This window comes from Somniosus microcephalus, chromosome 34, assembly GCF_052327205.1.
Source record: "Somniosus microcephalus isolate GS21.2 chromosome 34, FLI_Smic_1.0, whole genome shotgun sequence".
Lineage (NCBI taxonomy): Eukaryota > Metazoa > Chordata > Chondrichthyes > Squaliformes > Somniosidae > Somniosus > Somniosus microcephalus.
The window spans coordinates 18,469,591-18,493,272 of NC_141020.1; the positions used below are offsets into that span (position 1 = coordinate 18,469,591).

The window sequence follows — 23,682 nt, forward strand, 5'->3', positions numbered from 1 at the left end:
GAACATCCTTCCTCAGAGAAGGCGACCAAAACTGCACAAAATACTCAAGGTTCGGTCTCACCAAGGCCCTGTACAACTGCAGCAAGACATCCTTGTTCCTGTACTTGAACCCTCTTGCTACGAAGGCCAACATACCATTTGCCTTCTTAACTGCCTGCTGCACCTGCATGCTTACCTTCAGCAACTGGTGCACAAGAACACCCAGGTCTCTTTGCACTTCCCCTTCTCCCAATCTATTGCCATTCAAATAATAATCTGTCTTCCTGCTTTTGCCACCAAAGTGGATAACCTCACATTTATCCACATTATAGTGCATTTGCCATGTTTCTGCCCAATCACCCAACCTGTCCAAATCGTGCTGGAGTTTCACGACATCCTCCTCACAGCACACACGCCCACCCAGCTTTGTGTCGTCTGCAAATTTGGAGATATCACATCCAATTCCCTCGTCCAGATCATTAATATATATTGTGAACAGCTGGGGTCCTAGGAACGATCCTTGCTGTACCCCACTAGTCACTGCCTGCCACTCAGAAAATGACCCGTTTATTCCAACTCTTTGCTTTCTATCCGCCAACCAGTTCTCTATCCAAGTCAATACCTTGCCCCCAATCCCATGTGCCTTAATTTTGCACGCTAATCTCTTATGCGGGACCTTATCGAAAGCCTTCTGAAAGTCCAAATACACCACATCCACTGGTTCTCCCTTATCTATTTTACCAGTTACATCCTCAAAAAATTCCAGTAGATTAGTCAAGCACGATTTACCTTTTGTAAATCCATGTTGACTTTGTCCGATCCTGTCACTGCTTTCCAAGTGCTCTGCTATTACATCTTTTAAAATGGACTTTAGCATTTTCCCCACTACCGATGTCAGGCTTACCGGTCTATAATTCCCCACTTTTTCTCTACCACCTTTTTTGAATAGTGGGGTAACATTAGCTACCCTCCAATCCATGGGTACTGTTCCAGAGTCTATCGAGTTCTGGAAGATGACCAGCAATGCATCTAATATTTCTAAGGCCACTTCCTTAAGTACCCTAGGATGTAGATTATCAGGCCCTGGGGATTTATCGGCCTTCAGTCCCATCAATTTTCCTAACACCATTTCCCTACAAATACTGATTTCTTTTAGTTCCACCCTTTCATCAGAACCTATGTTTCCCGGCATCTCTGGGAGGTTATTTGTGTCCTCCTTTGTGAAGAGAGAACCAAAATATGTATTTAGTTGGTCTGCCATTTCTTTGTTCCCCATTATAAATTCCCCTGATTCTGACTGCAAGGGACCTACGCTTGACTTCACCAATCTTTTTCTCTTCACATATCTATAAAAGCTTTTAAAGTCAGTTTTTATGTTCCCTGAAAGCTTACTCTCATATTCTATTTTCCCCTTCTTAATAATCCCTTTGTCCTCCTTTGTTGAATCCTAAACTGCTCCCAATCCTCAGGATTATTGCTTTTTCTGGCCAATTTATATGTCCTCTCCTTGGATCTTATGCTATCCCTAATTTCCCTTGTTAGCCACGGTTGAGTCACCTTTTTTGTTTTATTTTTATGTCAAACTGGGATGAACAAATTCTGTAGTATATCCATTCGGTCTTTGAATGTTTGCCATTGCCTATCCACCGTCAACCCTTTGAGTGACATTCCCCAATCAATCCTACCCAACTCGCGCCTCAGACCATCGTAGTTTCCTTTATTTAAATTTAGGACCCAAGTCTCTGAGTCAACTACTTCATTCTCCATCTTAATGAAGAATTCGATCATATTATGATCGCTCCGACCCAAGGGGCCTCGTACAACAAGATTGCTAATTAATCCTTTCTCGTTACATAATACCCAGTCTAAGATGGCCTGATCGGTTCCTCGACATAACAGGTTACATCCATTCCCATTTACGCCATCTTTCACGTTTAAAGGTCACTTCTCCCGAAGCAGTCGGAGCCCACAAATCTGCCCATGTAACCCCCGCCCCCCCACCACCACCCCCAGCCCAGGTTGGCATGGCAAGTTCAGGAGGCTGTTCGTCACTTTGCACCCAGATTCTCGGGCGCACAAGCGCCCGTGGTCACATGAATCCATCATTACTGGCCTGCAGCAACCAGCAAACAACTGAAGCCTCACTCAGGTCTGTTTCTCTCCCTGATACTACAATTGATTTAAAATCCCGTTAAAGTGAATGTGCCGAGATCTGCCCTCGGTACGCAAGACCCGAGACCTGAAACCACCGACTGGCCTGTTTGTTCAGCTGTTCCGATTATTTGAACACATTGGCCCGTATTTTCCAATCGGAGGCTTCCCGCGTGCGGAGGCCTCCGATTGTGAAAAAAATCGACGCACTTACCCGAGGGCTCCCGAGGTGCGTACACTTCTCTCCAAACTCGAAATGCGCAGGGCCCACGTATCCCAGGGGCGCAGGCGGTTCGCAAGCGTCCCTGGGATCACGTGGGCCATGGGGAGCCAATAGGAGAAGGGAATCTCCCTTCATACGCTTGACAGATTAGACCTGTCAAATATATGAATGGCGATCACCCCCAAAAACGCTGTAAAACATTAAATAAATTTTTTCTCTAAATCACATTTTTAAAATGAGTTGAAATTACAATAAGTTAAATATTTTAAACAAAAATTTACAGGGCTAAAAATAAACTTACCTTTGTTTAAAAGTATTTTTAAATGATAAATAATTGAAAATCATTTTTTTTTAAACTTTTTTTAAAAAGCCTTACGCTGCTTTTACCAGGTGTAAGATTTCTAAGGGTTTTCAGCAGGCTCCAGAAAGCGGAACTCTCCCCCCAGCAGAGGCCCTTCTCCAGGGCAGGCGGAGGATCTGTCAGGAGGATTCTTGACTGATCGGAAATGTCGGTTTTCAGCACATGCGCTGTGTATGCCTGGAACCGGCATTTCCGATGTCCCTACAGGTGTGTACACAGCGCATACACACCCGCAGGCATCGGAAAATACGGCCCATTATCGGTTTAAATTAGTTTGATTCAGTAATCTTGGGTCCCCGTTGGCCATGTGTTGCAGCCAATGCTCATTACGGCCAATAACGGCGCTTGATTGCGCCAAGTCGCGGGGGATTTTATGTTCGGCCTTATGCCAATGCGTTTTAGCGGAAACTTGAGCCTAACTTCACCTCGGCTAAACCGGCACAACTCCCAGCGCATTTTGAGTAGCTTTTCCCAATTGTGCTCCGAGCAGAAACTTCAGGCCCATGCATCAAGTCTCTATCACACAGAATACATCTCATAATACAAAGATGTTAATACTGCATTGTTAAAACTATTTTTCCTATTATATCCTACCTTGTTCTACCAGTAACTAATAGTATTTCATTGAAGTTGCACCAATAACTAATATTAATACTGATAACACTCAGATTCCCCTCATAACCAACAGTAATGAAATAACTCACTGATAGTCTATGCATAACTGGTAGTAATTACTTTAATGCTCCAATCTGTAACTAGTAGTAATCCTGTAACTAGTAGTAATCCTATAACTAGTAATGTAAGAAGTCACACAACACCAGGTTATAGTCCAACAGCTGTTTTTGAAATCACAAGCTTTCGGTGCGCTGCTCCTTCGTCAGGTGAAGTGAAGAGTTGCATATAAGCACAGCATATGTAGTCAGAGTGTACTGCCAGATGATTACAGGTAATCTTTCTAACTGCCCTTTATCACACCTCGGCAGAGAGATAATCACAGCAATCACAGGTGTGAATGGTGTCCAAACAGGTCAGTCAGGAAAACATTACATCAAAGAACAATGAGGTGGGGTCACAAGGGGTCAAATGTTGCAGATGCTGGGGTCTGTATGAAAAACAAAAAACAAAAAACTATTTTTTTGCTGGAAATCACAGCAGGTCCAGCCGCATCTGTGTAGAGAGAACAAGCCAACGATGACTCGAGTCTGGATGACTCTACGTCAGGTGGGGTTACATGTAGCGTGACATGAACCCAAGTTCCCGGTTGAGGCCATCCTCATGAGTGCGGAACTTGGCTATCAGTTTCTGTTCGACGATTTTGCGTTGTCGTGTGACTCGAAGGCCGCCTTGGAGAATGCTTACCCGAAGATCGGAGGCTGAATGTCCCTGACTGCTGAAGTGTTCCCCGACTGGGAGGGAACACTCCTGCCTGGCGAATGTTGCGCGGTGTCCGTTCATCCGTTGTCGCAGTGTCTGCATGGTTTCGCCGATGTACCATGCTCCAGGGCATCCTTTCCTGCAACGTATGAGGTAGACAACGTTGGCCGAGTCACATGAGTATGTACCATGTACCTGGTGGGTGGTGTCCTCACATGTGATGATGGTATCTGTGTTGATGATCTGGCATGTCTTGCAGAGGTTGCCGTGGCAGGGTTGTGTGGTGTCGTGGTCGCTGTTCTCCTGAAAGCTGGGTAATTTGCTGCGAACGATGGTCTGTTTGAGGTTAGGCGGCTGTTTGAAGGCGAGTAGTGGAGGCGTGGGGATGGCCTTAGCGAGGTGTTCGTCGTCATCGATGACATGTTGAAGGCTGCGAAGAACATGGCGTAGTTTCTCCGCTCCGGGGAAGTACTGGACGACGAAGGGTACACTGTTGGTTGTGTCCCGTGTTTGTCTTCTGAGGAGGTCTATGCGATTTTTCACTGTGGCCCGTCGGAACTGTCGATCGATGAGTCATAAGAACATAAGAAATAGAAGCAGGAGTAGGCCAATCGGCCCCTCGAGCCTGCTCCGCCATTCAATAAGATCATGGCTGACCTGATCCTAACCACCAATCCACTATCACAGAACCATCTCCTGAATCTAACAGAATTAGACACACGAAACAGGAGCAGGATCAGGCTACACGGCCCCTGGGCCCGCTCCGCTACCCACAGGGCCATGACCGATCCGAACCTAGACTCATGTCCAAATTCCTGCCCGCTCCCCGTAACCCTTAATTCCCTTTACTTCTAGGAAACTGTCTATTTCTGTTTTAAATTTATGTAATGATGTAGCTTCTACAGCTTTTTGGGGCAGCATATTCCATGGACCTACCACCCTCTGAGTGAAGTAGTTCCTCCTCATCTCAGTTTTGAAAGAGCAGCCCCTTATTCTAAGACTATGCCCCCTAGTTCTAGTTTCACCCATCATCGGGAACATCCTCCCCGCATCCACCCGATCCAACCCCTTCACAATCTTATATGTTCTGAACTCCAATGAGTAGAGTCCCAATCTACTCAACCTCTCCTCATATGTCCATCCCCTCATCCCCGGGATTAACCGAGTGAACCTTCTTTGTACTGACTCGACAGCAAGTATGTCCTTTCTTAAGTATGGACACCAAAACTGTACGCAGTATTCCAGGTGCGGTCTCACCAATACCTTGTACAACTGAAGCAATACCTCCCTATTTTTATATTCTATCCCCCTAGCAATGAAAGCCAACATTCCATTGGCCTTCTTAATCACTTGCTGCACCTGCATACTAACCTTTTGAGTTTCGTGCACCAGGACCCCCAGATCCCTTTGTACTTCAGTACTTTCCAGTTTCTTGCCATTAAGATAATAACTTGCTCTACGATTTTTCCTGCCAAAGTGCATAACCTCACACTTTCCAGTATTGTATTCCATCTGCCAAATCTCTGCCCACTTACTTAGCCTGTCTATGTCCCCTTGCAGGTTTTTTATGTCCTCCTCACTCACTACTTTCCCTCCCATCTTAGTATCATCTGCAAACTTTGATATGTTACACTCGGTCCCCTCCTCCAAATCATTAATATAGATTGTGAAGAGTTGGGGACCCAGCACTGACCCCTGCGGAACACCACTAGTTACTGATTGCCAGTCTGAGAATGAACCATTTATCCCAACTCTCTGCCTTCTGTTAGATAGCCAATCCTCTATCCATGCCAGAATATTACCCCCAATCCTGTGATTTTTTATCTTAAGCAATAATCTTTTGTGTGGCACCTTGTCAAACGCCTTTTGGAAGTCTAAATACACTACGTCCACTGGTTCCCCTTTATCCACCCTATATGTTACTTCCTCAAAAAACTCCAGCAAATTTGTCAAACATGACTTCCCCTTCATAAAACCATGCTGACTTTGTCCTATTAAATTATGATTATCCAAATGTCCTGTTACTGTCGCCTTAATAATGGACTCCAAAATTTTACCTACCACAGATGTTAGGCTAACCGGTCTATAGTTTCCAGCCTTCTGTCTACTGCCCTTTTTAAATAAGGGTGTTACATTAGCATTTTTCCAGTCTGCCGGGACCTTTGCCGAGTCCAGGGAGTTTTGGAAAATTATTACCAATGCATCCACAATCCCTACCGCCACTTCCCTCAAGACCCTAGGATGTAAGCCATCGGGTCCAGGTGATTTATCCGCCTTGAGTCCCATTATTTTACCGAGTACCACTTCCTTAGTGATTTTGATCGTGTTTAGCTCCTCCCCCCCTTTAGCCCCCCGTTTGTCCAGTGTTGGGATATTCTTAGTGTCTTCTACTGTAAAGACTGATATAAAATATTCATTCAGTGTTTTTGCCATCTCCATATTTCCCACCATTCTTTTCCCGGTCTCATCCTCTAAGGGACCAACATTTACTTTAGCCACCCTTTTTCTTTTTATATAACTATAAAAACTCTTACTATCTGTTTTTATATTTTTGCTAATTTACTTTCATAATCTATCTTCCCTTTCTTAATCAATCTTTTTGTTATTTTTTGCTGTCTTTTAAAGTTTTCCCAATCCTCTATCCTCCCACTAGATTTGGCTACCTTATATGTCCTTGTTTTTAGTCGAATACTATCCTTAATTTCTTTACTTAGCCACGGATGGCTGTCTTTTCTTTTACACCCTTTTCGAGCGTCATATCCCGTTCTTACGAGGGCATCTTTCAGCGTCTGTAGGTGTCCATCGCGTTCCTCCTCGTCTGAGCAGATCCTCTGTATTCGCAGGGCTTGTCCATAGGGGATGGCTTCTTTAACGTGGTTAGGGTGGAAGCTGGAGAAGTGGAGCATCGTGAGGTTGTCCGTGGGCTTGCGGTAGAGTGAAGTGCTGAGGTGTCCGTCTTTGATGGAGATTCGTGTGTCCAAGAATGAAACCGATTCTGAGGAGTAGTCCATGGTGAGTTTGATGGTGGGATGGAACTTGTTGATGTTATCGTGTAGTCTTTTCAGTGATTCTTCGCCATGGGTCCATAGGAAGAAAATGTCGTCCATGTATCTGGTGTATAGCGTTGGTTGGAGGTCCTGTGCAGCGAAGAAGTCTTGCTCGAACTTGTGCATGAAGATATTGGCGTATTGGGGTGCGAATTTGGTCCCCATGGCTGTTCCGTGTGTTTGGGTAAAGAACTGGTTGTCAAAGGTGAAGACATTGTGGCATTATTCTCTGACTATATATGCTGTGCTTATATGCAACTCTTCACTTCACCTGACGAAGGAGCAGCGCTCCGAAAGCTTGTGATTTCAAATAAAGCTGTTGGACTATAACCTGGTGTTGTGTGACTTCCTACATTTGTCCACCCCAGTCCAACACCGGCATCTCCACACTATAACTAGTAGTAATCCTATAACCCACTGATGTTCACCCTGTAACTACAGCCAGAATCCCCCTGCACTCAACGGGTTGTGGTCAGGCGCCACAATCGACGCCGTTTTTAACAGGCCCCATCTCTCTCCTTATCTGCTCAGTGCCGTTCCCACTCACCACGTTGCTGCTGGTCCTGGCTGTAAATGCCAGGCCCTGTCCCACACAGTGCCCGGTCTCCGAGTCTCCCTCGCTCTCCCAGTCCCCACCATTCTTCTCCAGTCTTCATCACTTCCCCCCTCTCTCTCTCTCGCTCTCCCTCACTCTCCCCAGTCTCCCTCACTCTCCTCGAGTCTCCCTCACTCTCCTCGAGTCTCCCTCACTTTCCCCCAGTCTCCTTCCCTCTCCCCAGTCTCCTTCACTCTTCTCTCTCTCTCTCTTTATCCCTCCTACAGTCTTCCTCACTCTCCCCTAGTCTCCTTCTCTCTCCCTCTATCTATCTCCCCCTCGCCCTCTCCCTCCCACTCACACGCTTCCCTCCCCTCTCTTTCCTCACCCCTCCCTCTACTCACCTTCCTCTCTCCCCCCTTTCCCTCTTCCTCCTCCCTCCCCTCCATCTCCCTCTCCACCTCTCCCTGCTCCCTCCCTCCTCCCCTTCCCTCATCCCCTCCCACCCTCCCTCTCTTCTTCTCTGCCCCCTCCTTCTTTCCCCCCTCCCTCTCTCTCCCCCTCCCTCTCTCTCCCCCTCCCCCTCCCTCTTCCCCACTCTCTCTCCCCCCCTCCCCTCCATCCCCTCTCTCCCTCTCCCCCTCTCTCTCCCCCCCTCCCCCCTCTCTCTCCCCTCCCTCTCTCTCCCCCCCTCCCCCCTCTCTCTCCCCTCCCTCTCTCTCCCCCTCCTCACTCTCTCTCTCCCCCCTCTCTCTCCCCCAGTCCCCCCTCTCCCCCAGTCCCCCCTCTCTCTCCCCCTCCCCCTCTCTCCCCCTCCCCTCCCCCTCTCCCCCTCTCTCTCCCCCTCCCCATCTCTCCCCCTCCCTCTCCCCCTCTCTCTCCCCCCCTCCCCTCCCCCCTCTCTCTCCCCCCCTCCCCTCCCCCTCCCCCTCTCTATCCCCCTCCCCTCCACCCCTCTCTCTCTCCACCTCCCCCTCTCTCTCCCCCTCCCCCTCTCACCCCCTCCCCCTTCCCCCTCCCCCCCTCTCTCTCCCCCTCCCCCCTCACCCCCACCCCTCTCTCTCCCCCTCCCCCCTCTCTCTCTCTCCCCCTCCCCCTCTCCCTCGCTCTCTCCCCACTCTCTCTCTCTCCCCACTCCCCCCTCTCTCTCCCCACTCCCCCTCTCTCTCTCCCCACTCCCTCTCTCTCCCCCTCCCCCACGCTCTCTCCCCCTCCCTCTCTTTCTCCTCCCTCCCCCTCTCCCTCTCATCCCTCCCTCTCCCCCTCTCTCTCCCCCTCTACCCCCTCCCCCTCTCTCAATTCTCCCCCCTCCGCTTCTCTCTCCTCCATCTCTCTCCCCCTCTCCCTCCCCCCTCCCTCCCCCTCTTCCCCCCTCTCTCTCCCTCCCCCTCCTCTTCCCCCCTCTCTCTCCCCCCTCTCTCTCCCCCTCTCTCTTCCCCTCTCTCTCTCTTCCCCTCTCTCTCTCTCTCTCCCCTCTCCCTCCCTCTCCCCTCTTCTCTCTCCCCTCCTCCTCCCTCCCCCTCTTCCCCCCCTCTCTCTCTTCCCCGTCTCCCCCTCCCTCCCTCTCCCCCCTCCCCTTTTCTCTCTCCCCCCTCCTCCCTCCCCCTCTTCCCCCACTCTCTGTCTCTCCCCCTCTCTCTCTCTCCCCCTCTCTCTTTTCCCCCTCTCTCTCTCCCCCTTTCTCTCTCTCGCTTCCCCCTCTCTCCCCCCTGTAGTGTATGTACCTTTAAGGGGAGAACTACGTTTACAGCTCCTGTATACTGTAGTACCGGCAGTGACCACACCTGTATATAAACCCTGAGTATGGATCTGTACTGTTAGTTTTAGAGTAACCCTTATCCAGTAAACACCTGTTGATTGTTCCTCTGCCGTCTCTGTCTATTTATTGAAGGACACCATACATCAAGATACACGGATTTAACATTGGCGACGAGTCGATTCGAACCTACCTGCAACTCTGCATCACCTCCCAGGGATTCGCTCCTGGAGAACAGTGAAAGAAGGCCGAGTCCAGAAGTGCGGGCGTCGACCATCCAGAGAAGACTTGAGCATCGCAGAGGAGGCTGTTGAGAGCTGGGCTTGGTTCTCCAGTCACGACGATCCAGCGCAACGGGCTGGCAACAGGTATGGCGCAGACCCTTCCCGGACAGCAGTGGCGGGAGCCGACCGACGGCACAGAAAAAGGCCGAGCAGCGTCGACGGGTAAGAGAGAGGGTAAAGCACATAGGGCGCAGCCGGGGTTGAAGACCGAGCGGCGTCAACGAAAAAAAAGAGAGGGTAAAGCGCACAGGGCGCAGCCGGGGTTCAGGACCGAGCGGCGTCAACGAGAGAGGCGCGCAAGAAAACGCGCAGAGCGCAGCCAGTGCTCAAGGGCCAAGCAGCGTCCGCCGAGAAGAAGGGAGAGCGCGGGAAGAAAGGAAAGCGCGGGAGACGCCATCTGAGCCGCAGCGGAGAAGAAAGGAAAGCGCAGGAGATGCCATTTTGAGCCACAGCGGAGAAGAAGGGAGAGCGCGGGAGACGCCATTTTTGAGCCAGTCTAACCACACCCAGGGATGCCGAAGAGTGGCAGTGTCACAGCGTTCGACAATGAAGTCGAAGATTGGGCGACATATGTCGAACGCATGGAGGTGTACTGCAAGGCGAATGAAGTGCCAGATGATAAGAAAGCGCTGGTATTGTTAAATTCAATGGGTGCAAAAACGTATGGCTTACTATGGAACCTAGTAACCCCAGAGAAGCCAGTAGAAAAGGGTTTTGAAACATAGTGGCAATCCTACAGGACCACTTAAACCCCACACCACTGCTGATAGCAGAAAGATTTAAGTTTCACAAAAGGAACCAGCATAAAGATGAAAGTAATGCTGAGTATTTAACGGAACTGCGCAAGCTATCGAAACACTGGCAGTTTGGGACGGGACTAGCAGATACTTTAAGGGACAAGTTTGTGTGTGGGCTTCAAAGTGAAGGAACCCAGAAACGGCTTCTATCAGAAAAGGATCTTACAAGGCTTTCAGTATGGCAGTATCACATGAAGCAGCCGCACGGGGCGCTGCAGAGATACAACGGAGACCGCAAGAATATGGCACAAATGAAATGTCATACGGAACAGTGAAGTGCTACCGCTGCGGCAGAAATACACACGACCATAATGATTGCTGGTTCAAGGACAAAGTGTGCAGACAGTGTGGAAAAGTAGGACACATAGCAAGAGTCTGCAGGTCGGGAAAGAAAACCAGCAGCAAGAAATCTCCACAGGAGAAGCACAAGAAGGTACATAAGGTGACGGAGAGTAGTTCAGACGATCAGAAAAGTGATACAGACTCCGGAAGCAAGGGGCTGGGTTGTCTGAAACTACATAATGTGATCAAAACGGAGGATCACCAAACTATCTGGGTCACGCTCAAGATAGCCGGAGTCCAAGTGAAAATGGAATTGGACACAGGATCAGCCCTAACAGTCATAAACCGAAGGGACTACAAGCGGCTATTCTCACATATACCCTTGGGAGATACAAAGATTGTCTTGAAGATGTACACGGGGCAAAAAGTCTACCCCAAAGGAAAAATAAGGGTGAACGTTATATATAATGGCAAGGAAACACCAAAAATTGACCTATATGTATTGCCAGATGGAGGACCACCACTACTAGGACGTGAATGGATCCGGAAGATACAGCTAGATTGGCATTCCATACAAGCACTGACTGTAGATGCCAAAAAGGATGACGACGTCACACCTGGACGACTGTCAAAAATGCTAACTGACGCACAAGAAGTGTTCCAGGAGGGACTCGGAACACTAAAAGGCATAACAGCGACGATCAAAATAGAGGAAAATGCAAGCCCAAAGTTTTTTAAGGCCAGACCGGTACCTTATGCGATCCGCCCAGCCGTCGAAGCAGAGCTGGAAGGTTTGGAACGTTCAGGAGTACTATCCAAAGTGGACTGGAGCGAGTGGGCTACACCCATCGTTCCTGTAATGAAGAGGTCGTTGAGTAATACACCTGGGGAACCAAAGAAGGTTCGCATCTGTGGGGACTTTAAGGTGACAGTGAACCCAGTCCTTCACACTGTACAATATCCGCTTCCGTGGATTGAAGATACTTTCGCCTCGCTATCTGGAGGGAAACGCTTCACTAAGATTGATCTGGCCCAGGCGTACCTGCAAATGGAGGTAGAACAAGCCTCGAAACAGTACCTCACGATCAACACTCGTAAAGGTCTCTACCAATACAACCGGCTGGTGTTCGGGGTAGCATCAGCTCCGGCTATTTGGCAAAGGGCAATGGATCAAGTCCTGCGAGGGATTCCAGGGACCCAGTGTTATTTGGACGACATCCTGGTCACGGGCGAAAATGACAGTGATCACCTCGCCAACCTGGAGCAGGTGCTCACTAGATTGAAGGAATATGGGCTCCGAGCTAATCGCCACAAATGCGAGTTTTTCCAGAAGCAGATCTCGTATTGTGGCCACGTTATTGATGAAGAGGGGTTACATAAGTCCCCTGAAAAGATCAAATCAAATCAAATCAAATCAAATCAACTTTTATTGTCATTGTTAGTGCACAAGTGCAGTACAACGAAATGTAGGCTTGCGGCTCCCGAGAGTGTACAATTTGGATTAGGACACTTAAACATTTCAACATACATTTGTACATATATATTAGCATAAATATGACCATAATAAAGTGCATCGGCAGATGTGCAGGCTTTAGTGTTTATTTGTGGAGTTCAGTAGGATGACAGCCCTGGGAAAGAAGCTGTTCCTAAATCTGGTCGTACGGGTGCGAATGCATCTGTAGCGTCTTGCAGATGGTAGGAGGGTGAACAGACTGTGGCTGGGGTGGGTAGGGTCTTTGATGATGGACCGTGCCCTCTGTAGGCAGCGTTTCTGAAATATATGTTCTATGGTCGGTAGCCGGGTGCCGGTAATGCATTGGGCAGTTTTGACTACCCGCTGCAGGGCTTTCCAGTCATGGGAGCTACAGCTGCCGTACCATACCGTGATACAGTTTGTCAGGATGCTCTCTATAGTGCAGCGGTAGAAGTTAGAGAGGATCAGGGGTGACAGATTACATCCCTTCAGCCTCCTCAAGAAATATAGGCGCTGCTGGGCCTTCTTCACCAGAGAGGAGGTGTTGAGGGACCAGGAGAGGTCTTCCGTGATGTGGACTCCGAGGAACTTAAAGCTGGCCACCCTTTCCACCTCCGCCCCATTGATGTGGATGGGGGTGTGACTTCCGCCTTTGGACTTCCTGAAGTCCACAATTATTTCCTTTGTTTTCTTGGTGTTAAGGGCCAGGTTGTTGTCGGCGCACCACTTCACGAGATGCTGGACCTCCTCCCTGTAGGCTGACTCATCGTTGTTGGTGATCTGGCCTACTACCGTGGTGTCATCTGCAAACTTGATGATGGTGTTGGAACCATTAACAGCCACACAGTCGTGGGTGAAGAGGGAGTAGAGGAGGGGGCTCAGCACACATCCTTGTGGGGCCCCCGTGTTCAGGGTCGGGGGGGGGGGGGAGGTGTGGTTACCTAATTTGACAGACTGGGGTCTGTTTGTTAGGAAGTCCAGGGTCCAGTTGCAGAGGGAAGTGTTCAGGCCAAGAGTTTGGAGTTTGGTGGCCAGCTTGTTGGGGACGATAGTGTTGAATGCTGAGCTGTAGTCTATAAACAACATTCTGATGTAGGTCTCCTTACCATCTAGGTGGTTCAGTGCCGAGTGTAGAGCAGTTGTGATTGCATCCTCCGTTGATCTGTTTGCCCGATAGGCAAACTGGTGTTGGTCAAGGGAGGCAGGAACACTGGCTTTGATGTGGGCTAAGACCAGTCTCTCGAAACACTTCATTATGATGGGTGTGAGTGCGACAGGTCGATAGTCGTTCAGACACGTCACAGCCGCTTGTTTAGGCACAGGAATGATGGTGGCGGTCTTGAAGCATGTAGGGACTACTGCCTGGGCCAATGACAGGTTGAAGATGGCGGTGAAGACATCAGCCAGCTGATCAGCACATTCCTTGAGTACCCGTCCAGGGATGCTATCCGGTCTAGTAGCCTTTCGTGTGTTCACTCTGCGTAGAGCGCCCCTTACGTCGGAGGTCGACAGAGTGAGCACCTGGTCTTCCGGGGGTGGCAAGGCTTTGGTAGCCGGCTCCTTGTTGTCCCTGTCGAAGCGAGCGTAGAAGTTGTTAAGCTCCTCCGGAAGGGAGGCGTCGCTGACCGGGGGACTGGTGTTTTTGCCCTTGTAGTCAGTGATGGACTGGATGCCTTGCCACATGCGCCGGGGGTCCGAGTTGTTGCGGAAGTGATCCTCTATCCGCAGTGTCTGTTTCCATTTGGCAGTCCTGATACCCTTTTTTAGGTTGGTCCTAGCTGCTCTGTAAGCCGCCGCGTCGCCAGATTTAAATGCTGCGTCGCGTGCTTTCAACAGTGAGCGGACCTCTCCGTTCATCCAGGGTTTCTGGTTGGGGTATGACCTGATATTTTTGTGGGTCCTGACGACCTCGATGCAGCTGTTGATGTAGAATAGCACTGTGGATGCGTATTCCTCGATGTCATTGTGGGCAAACATGCCCCAATCAGTGCGTTCGAAGCAATCCTGAAGCTCCGATACTGCCCCCTCTGGCCATACTTTCACTGCTCTCATTGATGTTCTCTCTCTTTTGATGAGCGGTTTGTATGCCGGGGCTAGAAACAGGGAGAGGTGGTCAGACTTCCCAAGGTGGGGGCAGGGAATGGCCTTGTAAGCGTCTACAATGCTCGTGTAGACTTGATCGTGTGTTCTCCCCTCTTGTGGGGCAGGAGACATTCTGGTGGAATTGATTGAGGCAGTAGTCAAGGCTCCAGCACCGAAAAATGTGTCACAACTGAGGTCGTTCCTCGGGCTGGTGAACTACTACCATAAGTTCTTGCCAAATTTGTCTACAGTAGTGCACCCACTGAACACCCTGCTGCAAACGGGGGTACCATGGAAATGGAATGACGAATGTAAACGAGCTTTCCAGAAGTGCAAAGAATTGATCACATCAAAAGAGGTGTTGGCTTATTTCAACCCAGCACTACCAATTCGGTTGGCGTGTGATGCATCACCCTATGGTATTGGAGCGGTGCTGTCGCACAAATTCCCGGACGGCTCGGAGAGGACAGTAGCCTTTGCGTCTCGGTCACTAACCTCAGCTGAGCGTAACTACGCCCAGATTGACAGGGAGGCCCTCAGCCTAGTGTGGGGAGTGAAAAAGTTCAACCACTATCTGCACAGGCAGAAGTTCACCTTGCTGACCGACCACTAACCACTTGTCTCCATCTTTAATCCAAAGAAGGGCGTTCTGGTGATGACTGCACAATGGCTACAAAGATGGTCCCTTTTTCTAGGGGCGAACCAATATGAAATAGAGTATAAGGGCACGAAACAGCATGGAAACGCTGATGGGTTATCACGCCTGCCACTGCCTACTGCGGAGGAAGCACCCGCAGTGGCCCCTGTCGAAATATTTTATTCAACTATAATTGAACGCTTGCCAGTAACTAACGCGGATATAGAGAAGGAGACCCGAAATGACCCGACACTGTCTCGGGTATATGACTTGACGGCGAAGGGATGGCCAACACATGGCGACTCACTGTTGCCAGCATTCTCATCCAGAAGAGAACAGCTGTCAGTATGCCAGGGGACCTTGATGTGTGGATCCCGAGTGGTAATTCCACCCAAGTTAAGGGAGAGAGTGCTCAATGAGCTTCACGAAGGTCATCTGGGAGGGGTGAAAATGAAAAGCCTTCTGCTCAGGATGCCAGAAGGTCCAAAATGCACCACCACATGCCCCTCTACACCCATGGGAGTGGCCCTCGGCTCCATGGCAACGGGTGCATATTGATTTTGCTGGTCCATTCATGGACTCAATGTTTTTGATAGCCAGGGATGCGCACTCAAAATGGCCTGAGGTGATCAAAATGTCCTCCACCACCACGGAGAAAACGATTGCAGTCCTACGGACCATATTTGCCAGGAACGGCTTGCCAGAGCAGATTTGCTCTGATAACGGACCACAGTTTGTGTCCGAAGAATTTTGGAAATTTATGAAAAGGAATGGGGTAAGGCATTACACATCCGCCCCGTATCATCCAGCCACAAATGGATTGGCTGAGAGGTTCGTACAAACCTTTAAAAAGGCAGTAAGGGCGATGTGCGATGACGACATTCTACTGCAGCATAAGGTGGACAATTTCCTGTTAGCCTACAGAAATGCGACACATGCAGTCACCAACCAGACCCCGGCCATGATGTTCTTTAACGGAAGGTTGAGATCTCGTCTGGATTTGCTCAGACCAAATGTACGAAGAGATGTTGAGAATAAGCAATTCCAGCACATCAATGAGAAGCCGACCAGGAGCTTCAATGTAGGGCAACCAGTCTTGGCCCGCAACTACCGAACAGAGAAATGGCAACCAGGAACGATATGCACACGGCAGGGGCCACTAATGTACACAGTGGATGTTGGGGAGAACATTGTGAGACGCCATGTTGACCAGATCCTAGAGTCACGGGAACGAGTCAACCCCATGTCTCGCGTACCTGGTGATGAACCCGACATACAGGTAGCATCTACCCCAGAAACAGTAGCATCGGAAGCTGATGAACCAACCGACGACAGGGGGCCAGAATCGCCTCTGCACCAAGAGCAAGACACTCAGGAAAGGCGCTATCCAGAAAGGATCAGGAAGCCGCCCCAAAGACTGAATTTATAAATGGACTATTTTCAGTTAATGTTGCATGTTAAAAGTGTTAATTGTTAAATGAATGTTATGGTACTGTTAATCTAAAAGGGGAGGAATTGTAGTGTATGTACCTTTATTAAGGGGAGAACTACGTTTACAGCTCCTGTATACTGTAGTACCGGCAGTGACCACACCTGTTTATAAACCGAGTAGGGATCTGTACTGTTAGTTTTAGCGTAACCCTCATCCAGTAAACACCTGTTGATTGTTCCTCTGCAGTCTCTGTCTATTTATTGAAGGACACCATACACCAGTTTTGTGGTAGGTGTGACCTATACAAAAGGGACGGTCTACACCTGTGCAGAGATGGAACTGATGTTCTCGGGGTAATTTTTGATAAAGCAGTTCGGGAGCATTTAAACTAGTATGGCAGGGGGCTAGAAACCTATGTAGTGAAATAGAGGAAAGTGAAAGGCAGACAGAAATAAATGATAAAAGGGTGAGGAACAAAAAACAAAGGGCCAAACTAATTCATAAAAAATGTGAGCATAAAAAAAGCCTGAGGGTTTTATACCTTAATGCGAGAAGCATCAGGAACAAGGTAGATGAATTAGCTGTGGAAATAGAGGTTAATAATTATGACCTAATTGGGATTACGGAAACATGGTTGCAGGGTGAGCAGGGCTGGGAGCTTAACATACAGGGGTATTCAGTATTTAGGAAGGATCGACAAAAAAGAAAGGGAGGAGGGGTAGCATTGCTAGTAAAAGAGGGGATAAATGCAATTGAAAGGAAGGATATTAACTCAGTTAATACAGAATCTATATGGGTGGAGCTAAGAAATAGCGAGGGGCGAAAAACATTAATAGGAGTGGTATATAGGCCTCCAAATAGTAAAATAGAGGTTAGGGAGGGCATCACGAGGGAAATTAGAGAAGCGTGCAATAAGAGCACAGCTGTCATCATAGGTGACTTTAACTTACATATAGATTGGACTAGCCTAATCAGTAAAAATAATGAGGAGGAGGAATTCCTTGAGTGTTTGAGGGATGGTTATCTGGATCAATATGTCGAGGAACCAACTCGGGAACAGGCTATATTGGACTGGGTACTGTGCAATGAGAAGGGACTAATCAGTAATCTTGTTGTACGGGGACCCTTGGGTCAGAGCGATCATAACATGATCGATTTCTCACTCGAAATGGAGAGCGAAGAAATTGACTCAGAGACTAAGGTCCTGAATTTAAACAAGGGGAATTATGATGCCATGAGACGGGAACTGAGTAGATCTGATTGGACAACGTTCCTGGGAGGACTGGAGGTAGATAAACAATGGCAAACATTTAAAGATAGAATGACAAAATTGCAAAAATTGTTTATACCAATCTGGCATAAAAGGAAATCTAAAAAGGTGACTCAACCGTGGATAACAGGGGAAATTAGAGACAGCATAAAATCCAAAGATAGGGCGTATAAAATAGCCAAAAAAAGCGCCAGAGCGGAAGATTGGGAACAGTTTAAGATAGAGCAAAGGAGGGCAAAGGGCATAATCAAGAGGGGCAAAATAGCTTACGAAAACAAGCTGGCGGAAAATATAAAAACTAACTCCAAAAGCTTTTATAAGTATATCAAAAGGAAAAGACTGGTGAAAACCAAAGTTGGTCCATTGCAGTCAGATACGGGGGAATATATAATGGGAAATAAGGAAATGGCAGATCAACTAAATGCATACTTTGGGTCAGTCTTTACGAAGGAAGACACAAAAAACCTCCCTGGGATATCGGGAAAAATAGGGACATTGGCAAAGGAGGAACTGACGCAAATCAATATCTCTAAGGATATGGTGTTAAGGAAGCTAAAGGGATTGAAGGTGGACAAATCCCCAGGGCCTGATAACATGCATCCTAGGGTACTGAAGGAGGTGGCCCTAGAGATAGCGGATGCACTAAGGATGATTTTTCAGAATTCATTAGACTCGGGAACAGTGCCGATGGATTGGAGGGTAGCTAACGTTACCCCACTATTCAAAAAGGGGGGTAGGGAAAAAGCAGGTAATTACAGACCTGTAAGCCTTACATCAGTTGTGGGCAAAATGCTGGAGTCCATCATTAAGGATGAAATAGCGGAGCACTTAGCAAATGGGGACAGGATAGGACAGAGTCAACATGGATTTACAAAGGGTAAATCGTGCTTGACTAATCTATTGGAATTTTTTGAGGGAGTAACTGGTAGAATAGATGGGGGAGAGCCAGTAGATGTGGTGTACCTGGACTTCCAAAAGGCCTTCGATAAGGTCCCACATAAAAGATTAGCATGGAAAATTGAGGCTCATGGGATAAAGGGGAAAGTTTTGGCGTGGATAGGGAACTGGCTGTCAGATAGAAAACAGAGAGTTGGAATAAACGGCTCATTTTCTGAATGGCAGGCAGTAACAAGTGGGGTACCACAGGGATCTGTCCTGGGCCCCCAGCTGTTCACAATTTACATTAATGACCTGGATCAGGGAGTCGGATGCAGCATTTCCAAATTTGCAGACGACACTAAACTAGGAGGGGGGGTGGGCTCAGAGGAAGAGACCAGGAAGCTCCAGAGCGATTTGGACAGACTGGGCGATTGGGCGGATAAATGGCAGATGCACTATAATGTGGACAAGTGCGAAGTTATCCACCTTGGGTGCAGGAACGGGAGGGCAAATTATTATTTAAATGGCAATAGATTGGGAGAGGGGGAAGTACAGAGAGACCTGGGTGTTCTTGTACACCAGTCACTGAAGGCGAGCATGCAGGTGCAACAGGCGGTCAAGAAGGCAAACGGTATGCTGGCCTTCATAGCAAAAGGGTTAGAATACAGGAACAGGGATACCTTGCTGCAGCTGTACAGGGCACTGGTGAGACCACACCTCGAGTACTGTGTACAGTTTTGGTCGCCTCATCTGAGGAAGGATGTTCTTGCCATGGAGGGGGTGCAGCGGCGATTCACCAGGCTGATACCAGGAATGGCGGGAATGACCTATGAGGAGAGACTATGTAGTTTAGGGATGTACACACTGGAGTTTAGAAGATTGAGAGGGGACCTCATAGAAGTGTATAAAATTCTGACAGGTCTAGACAGACTGGATGCAGAAGGAATGTTTCCCTTGGCGGGTGAGAACAGAACTAGAGGACATAATTTAAGGATAAGGGCTAAACCATTTAGGACAGAGATGAGGGGGAATTTCTTCACTCAGAGAGTGGTGAACCTGTGGAACTCATTGCCACAGAGGGCAGTGTACGCCAGCTCATTAAATATATTTAAGAGGGAATTAGATATATTTCTACGGGCAAAAGGGGTTAAGGGTTACGGAGAGAAGGCGGGGACGGGATACTGAATTAAAGGATCAGCCATGATCTCATCGAATGGCGGAGCAGGCACGAAGGGCCGAATGGCCTACTCCTGCTCCTATCTTCTATGTATCTATGTATCAAGATACACGGATTTAACACCCCCCTCTCTCTCTTCCCTCCTCTCTCTCTTCCCTCCTCTCTCTCTTCCCCTCTCTCTCCCTCCCCCTCCCTCTCTCTCCCCCCTCCCTCTCTCTCTCTCCCTCTCCCTCCCTCTCTCTCCCCCTCTCTCCCCTCTCTCTCTCTCTCCCCCCTCCCCCTCTCTCTCAATTCAATTCAATTCAATTCGCTTTATTGGCATGATGACAAGGTACATCTTATGTTGCCAAAGCATCGAAAAACATTTATGGTTGAACACATAAACGCAGATCTATCCATCCAGTGTATAAACAGATATACCCCGGAGTGTATAAATATACATTCATATAATTTGTATATACTCTTTTCTTAGATTTAATGGTTGTCCCTCTGTTTATGGCAAGCTGTAACATAGTGTGCCGCTAAGGTTACACAATTTCTCTGTTCCCCTAGTAGGTATGGGAGTTTTTGGTCGTAATACAAATTTCTGAATTCAGGGCATATTTTTGTGAATTTTGGGTAGAAATTCTCCCTTATGCCCTGATATTTTCCACAAGCTGTGAGGAAGTGCATCTCTGTCTCCACCACTCCCTGACTGCAGTGAGAGCATATCCTGTTCTCTCTTGTCAGCCAGGTCTGTCTGTGTCTGCCTTTTTCGATGGCGAGACTATGCTCACTAAGTCTGTACATAGTCAAGGTTTTTCTCAATTTGCTATCTTTTACCGTGGTCAGGTATTCAGCCATGTTGTATTGTCTGTTTAGGGCCAAGTAGCAATTGAGTTTGTTTTGGGTTTTTGTTGTTTCTGCCCAATATGACAGATATTTTTCCTTTTGCTTAGTGACAATTGTGTTGGGTCGAATTCTCTGTGCTACGATGTCACTGTCCTGGGGCTGGTTATTGTTAGTAGTGTTAGTAGTTACTTCACTGAGTCCCAGGACTAGTTGACTGAGGGTATTCTTCTTTATGATCCTCTCTTGGCATTTCAGGGCTTTGTAATGATAGCAGTAGGGGTTGCTCATTTTTAGGTGTTTCCAAAATTTGGTGGCTCTTTTTTGGATAGTAATTATTAATGGATATTGGCCTAGTTCTGCCCTGCATGCATTGTTTACGGTTTTCCTTTGAGTCCGGAGGATACTTTTACAGAATTCTGCATGTAGGATCTCAATTGGGTGTTTGTCCCATTTTGCAAATTCTTGTTGTGTTAGTGGTCCCCACACCTCACACTCTCCTCCGTCTCTCCCCCTCTCTCTCTTCCCCTCTCTCCCCCCCCTTTCTCTCTTCCCCTCTCTCCCCCCTCTCTCTCTCTCTCTCTCCCTCCCCTCTCTCCCCTCTCCCTCTCTCTCTCCCTCCTCTCTCTCTCTCCCCTCTCCCTCCCCTCTCTCTCCCCTCTCTCTCCCTCCCCTCTCTCTCTCCTCTCTCTCCCTCCCCTCTCTCTCTCCTCTCTCTCCCTCCCCTCTCTCTCTCCTCTCTCTCCCTCCCCTCTCTCTCTCTCCCCTCTCCTCTCTCTCTCTCCCCTCTCTCTCTTCCCCCTCTCTCTCTTCCCCTCTCTCCCCCCTCTCTCTCTTCCCCTCTCTCCCCCTCCTCCCCTCTCTCCCCCCCTCTCTCTCTTCCCCTCTCTCCCCCTCCCCCTCCTCTCTCTCTCCCCCTCCCCCTCTCTCTCCCTCCCCTCTCTTCCCCTCCTCTCTCTCTTCCCCTCTCTCCCCCTCTCTCCCTCTCTCTCCCCCTCTCTCTCCCTCCCCTCTCTTCCCCTCCTCTCTCTCCCTCCCCTCTCTTCCCCTCCTCTCTCTCTTCCCCTCTCTCCCTCTCTCTCTCCCCCTCTCTCTCCCCTCCTCTCTCCCTCCACCACCCCTCTCTCCCCTCCCATTCTCTCCTCTCTCCCCCCCTCCCTCTCTCCCCCCTCCCTCTCTCCCCCTCCCCCTCTCTCTCTCCCCCCCTCTCTCTCCCCCTCTTCCCCTCTCTCTCCCTCACCCCCCCCCACCCCTCATTCAATCGCGGGTCGCCAGCACCGGAATAAAAACGCGAAAGTGAGGGGGTGCAAAAATGAATCTAACATCGCGGATATTTGCAGAGAAACAACCATCAAACAAGCAAAATACTTAATGCAATTGTTCCTATTTTGCTGCGAGGTCTTGGGTCTGGGGAGGGACAGGGTCAGGGTCTGGGTCTGGGGAGGGTTTCAGGCACATACCGGGTTGTAAATGGGTTGTTGCTCCACCATGCTGCTGGTTTTCCGGCTGCCTGTCCGTTGCTCCAATTGGAAAACTCGTGCACTTGCGACGATGTGTGTGCGAGAGTGAAATTCACTTCCCCTTGTATCTCAACCACAGGAAAAGCCACATCAAAAAATCTAACTCCTCCTCACCAGGGGAAACGAAACTCAACTCTAGTTTCACTTCTCCTCAGCAACGTGCTCCATTGGAACTTTCACAAGGGCACATCAGGCCACCCTCTATCAAACTAAATTGTAAGATAAGATTACACGCCTGTCTTCACCATTTCAAAAATATATACTTTACTCATAAAAATTCTGTGGTGTTAAATTTCTAGGGTCTCTGGTGTAGTGGGGACAGTTGGTAAATAAAGCGCCCTAGAGTATACCTGTAACTGGGGTATTGAATAAATTTTTTAATTAATTAAAGGAGTAAGTCATGGCAGGAGAGTTCAGACCCGTGTTCTGCTCCTCTTGCTCCATGTGGGAAATCAGGGACGCTGCCAGTGTCCCTGACGACCATGTGTGCGGGAAATGCATCCAGCTGCAGCTACTTGTAGACCGCATTGCGGCGCTCGAGCTGCGGTGGATGAATTTTGGAGCATGCGCGATGCTGAGAGGGTCGTGGATAGCACGTTTAGCGAGTTGTTCACGCCTCAGGGTAGGGCTGCACAGGGGGTGACCATCAGGCGGAGCAACAGAGGCAGGCAGGAAGTGCAGGGAACCCCTGCGGACATCCCCCTTTCAAACAAGTATACCAAGTTGGATACTGTTGAGGGGGATGACTCACCAGGGGAAGGCAGCAGCAGCCAGCTTCCTGGCACCAGGGACGCTTCTGCTGCTCAGAAAGGGAGGAAAAAGAGTGGGAGAGCAATAGTGGTAGGGGATTCTATCGTAAGGGGAACAGATAGGCGTTTCTGTGGCCGCAAACGTGACTCCAGGATGGTTTGTTGCCTCCCTGGGGCCAGGGTCTGGGATGTCACTGAGCGGCTACAGGGCATTCTTAAGGGGGAGGGGGAGCAGGCAGAGGTCGTGGTCCACATTGGGACCAACGACATAGGAAGGAAGGGGGATGAGGTCCTGCATCAAGAATTTAGGGAGCTAGGTAACAGATTAAAGAGCAGGACCTCGAAGGTTGTAATCTCTGGATTACTCCCAGTGCCACGTGCAAGTAAGTATAGGAATGGGAGGATAGAGCAGATGAATGCGTGGCTAAAGAGTTGGTGTAGGGGGGAGGGTTTTACTTTCCTGGATCACTGGGCCTGCTTCTGGGAAAGGTGGGACTTGTACAAGTCGGACGGGTTGCACCTGAACCAGAGCGGGACAAATATCCTTGCGGGGAGGTTTGCTAGCACTGTTGGGGGGGGTTTAAACTAACTTGGCAGGGGGATGGGATACAGAGGGGAGCTGAAATAGGGGGTGATGTGCTGCCAATTATAGAGAAAAAAACAAGTCAGCTTGGTAGACAGGGCAAATATATAAGGGCAAGGCTGGATGGCATCTATTTTAATGCAAGGAGTCTTGCAAATAAGGTGGATGAACTGAAGGTGTTGATAAACACATGGGAGTATGATATTGTTGCTATCACGGAGACATGGTTGAGGGAGGGGCAAGACTGGCAGCTCAATATTCC

At 48.9% G+C, this 23,682-nt stretch overlaps 1 protein-coding gene across 1 annotated transcript in view; it reads right to left on the minus strand.

Moving 5' to 3' along the window:
• LOC147096851 (galectin-9-like) overlaps nucleotides 1-22,210 on the minus strand; it is a 55,995-nt gene extending 33,785 nt beyond the window's left edge. The window contains exon 1 of the mRNA XM_085973537.1: nucleotides 22,029-22,210. Within this exon, the coding sequence (XP_085829663.1) occupies nucleotides 22,029-22,058 (30 nt within the window). The 5' untranslated portion in view covers nucleotides 22,059-22,210. The remainder of the gene's footprint in view (nucleotides 1-22,028) is intronic.
• Nucleotides 22,211-23,682: the final 1,472 nt, after the last annotated feature.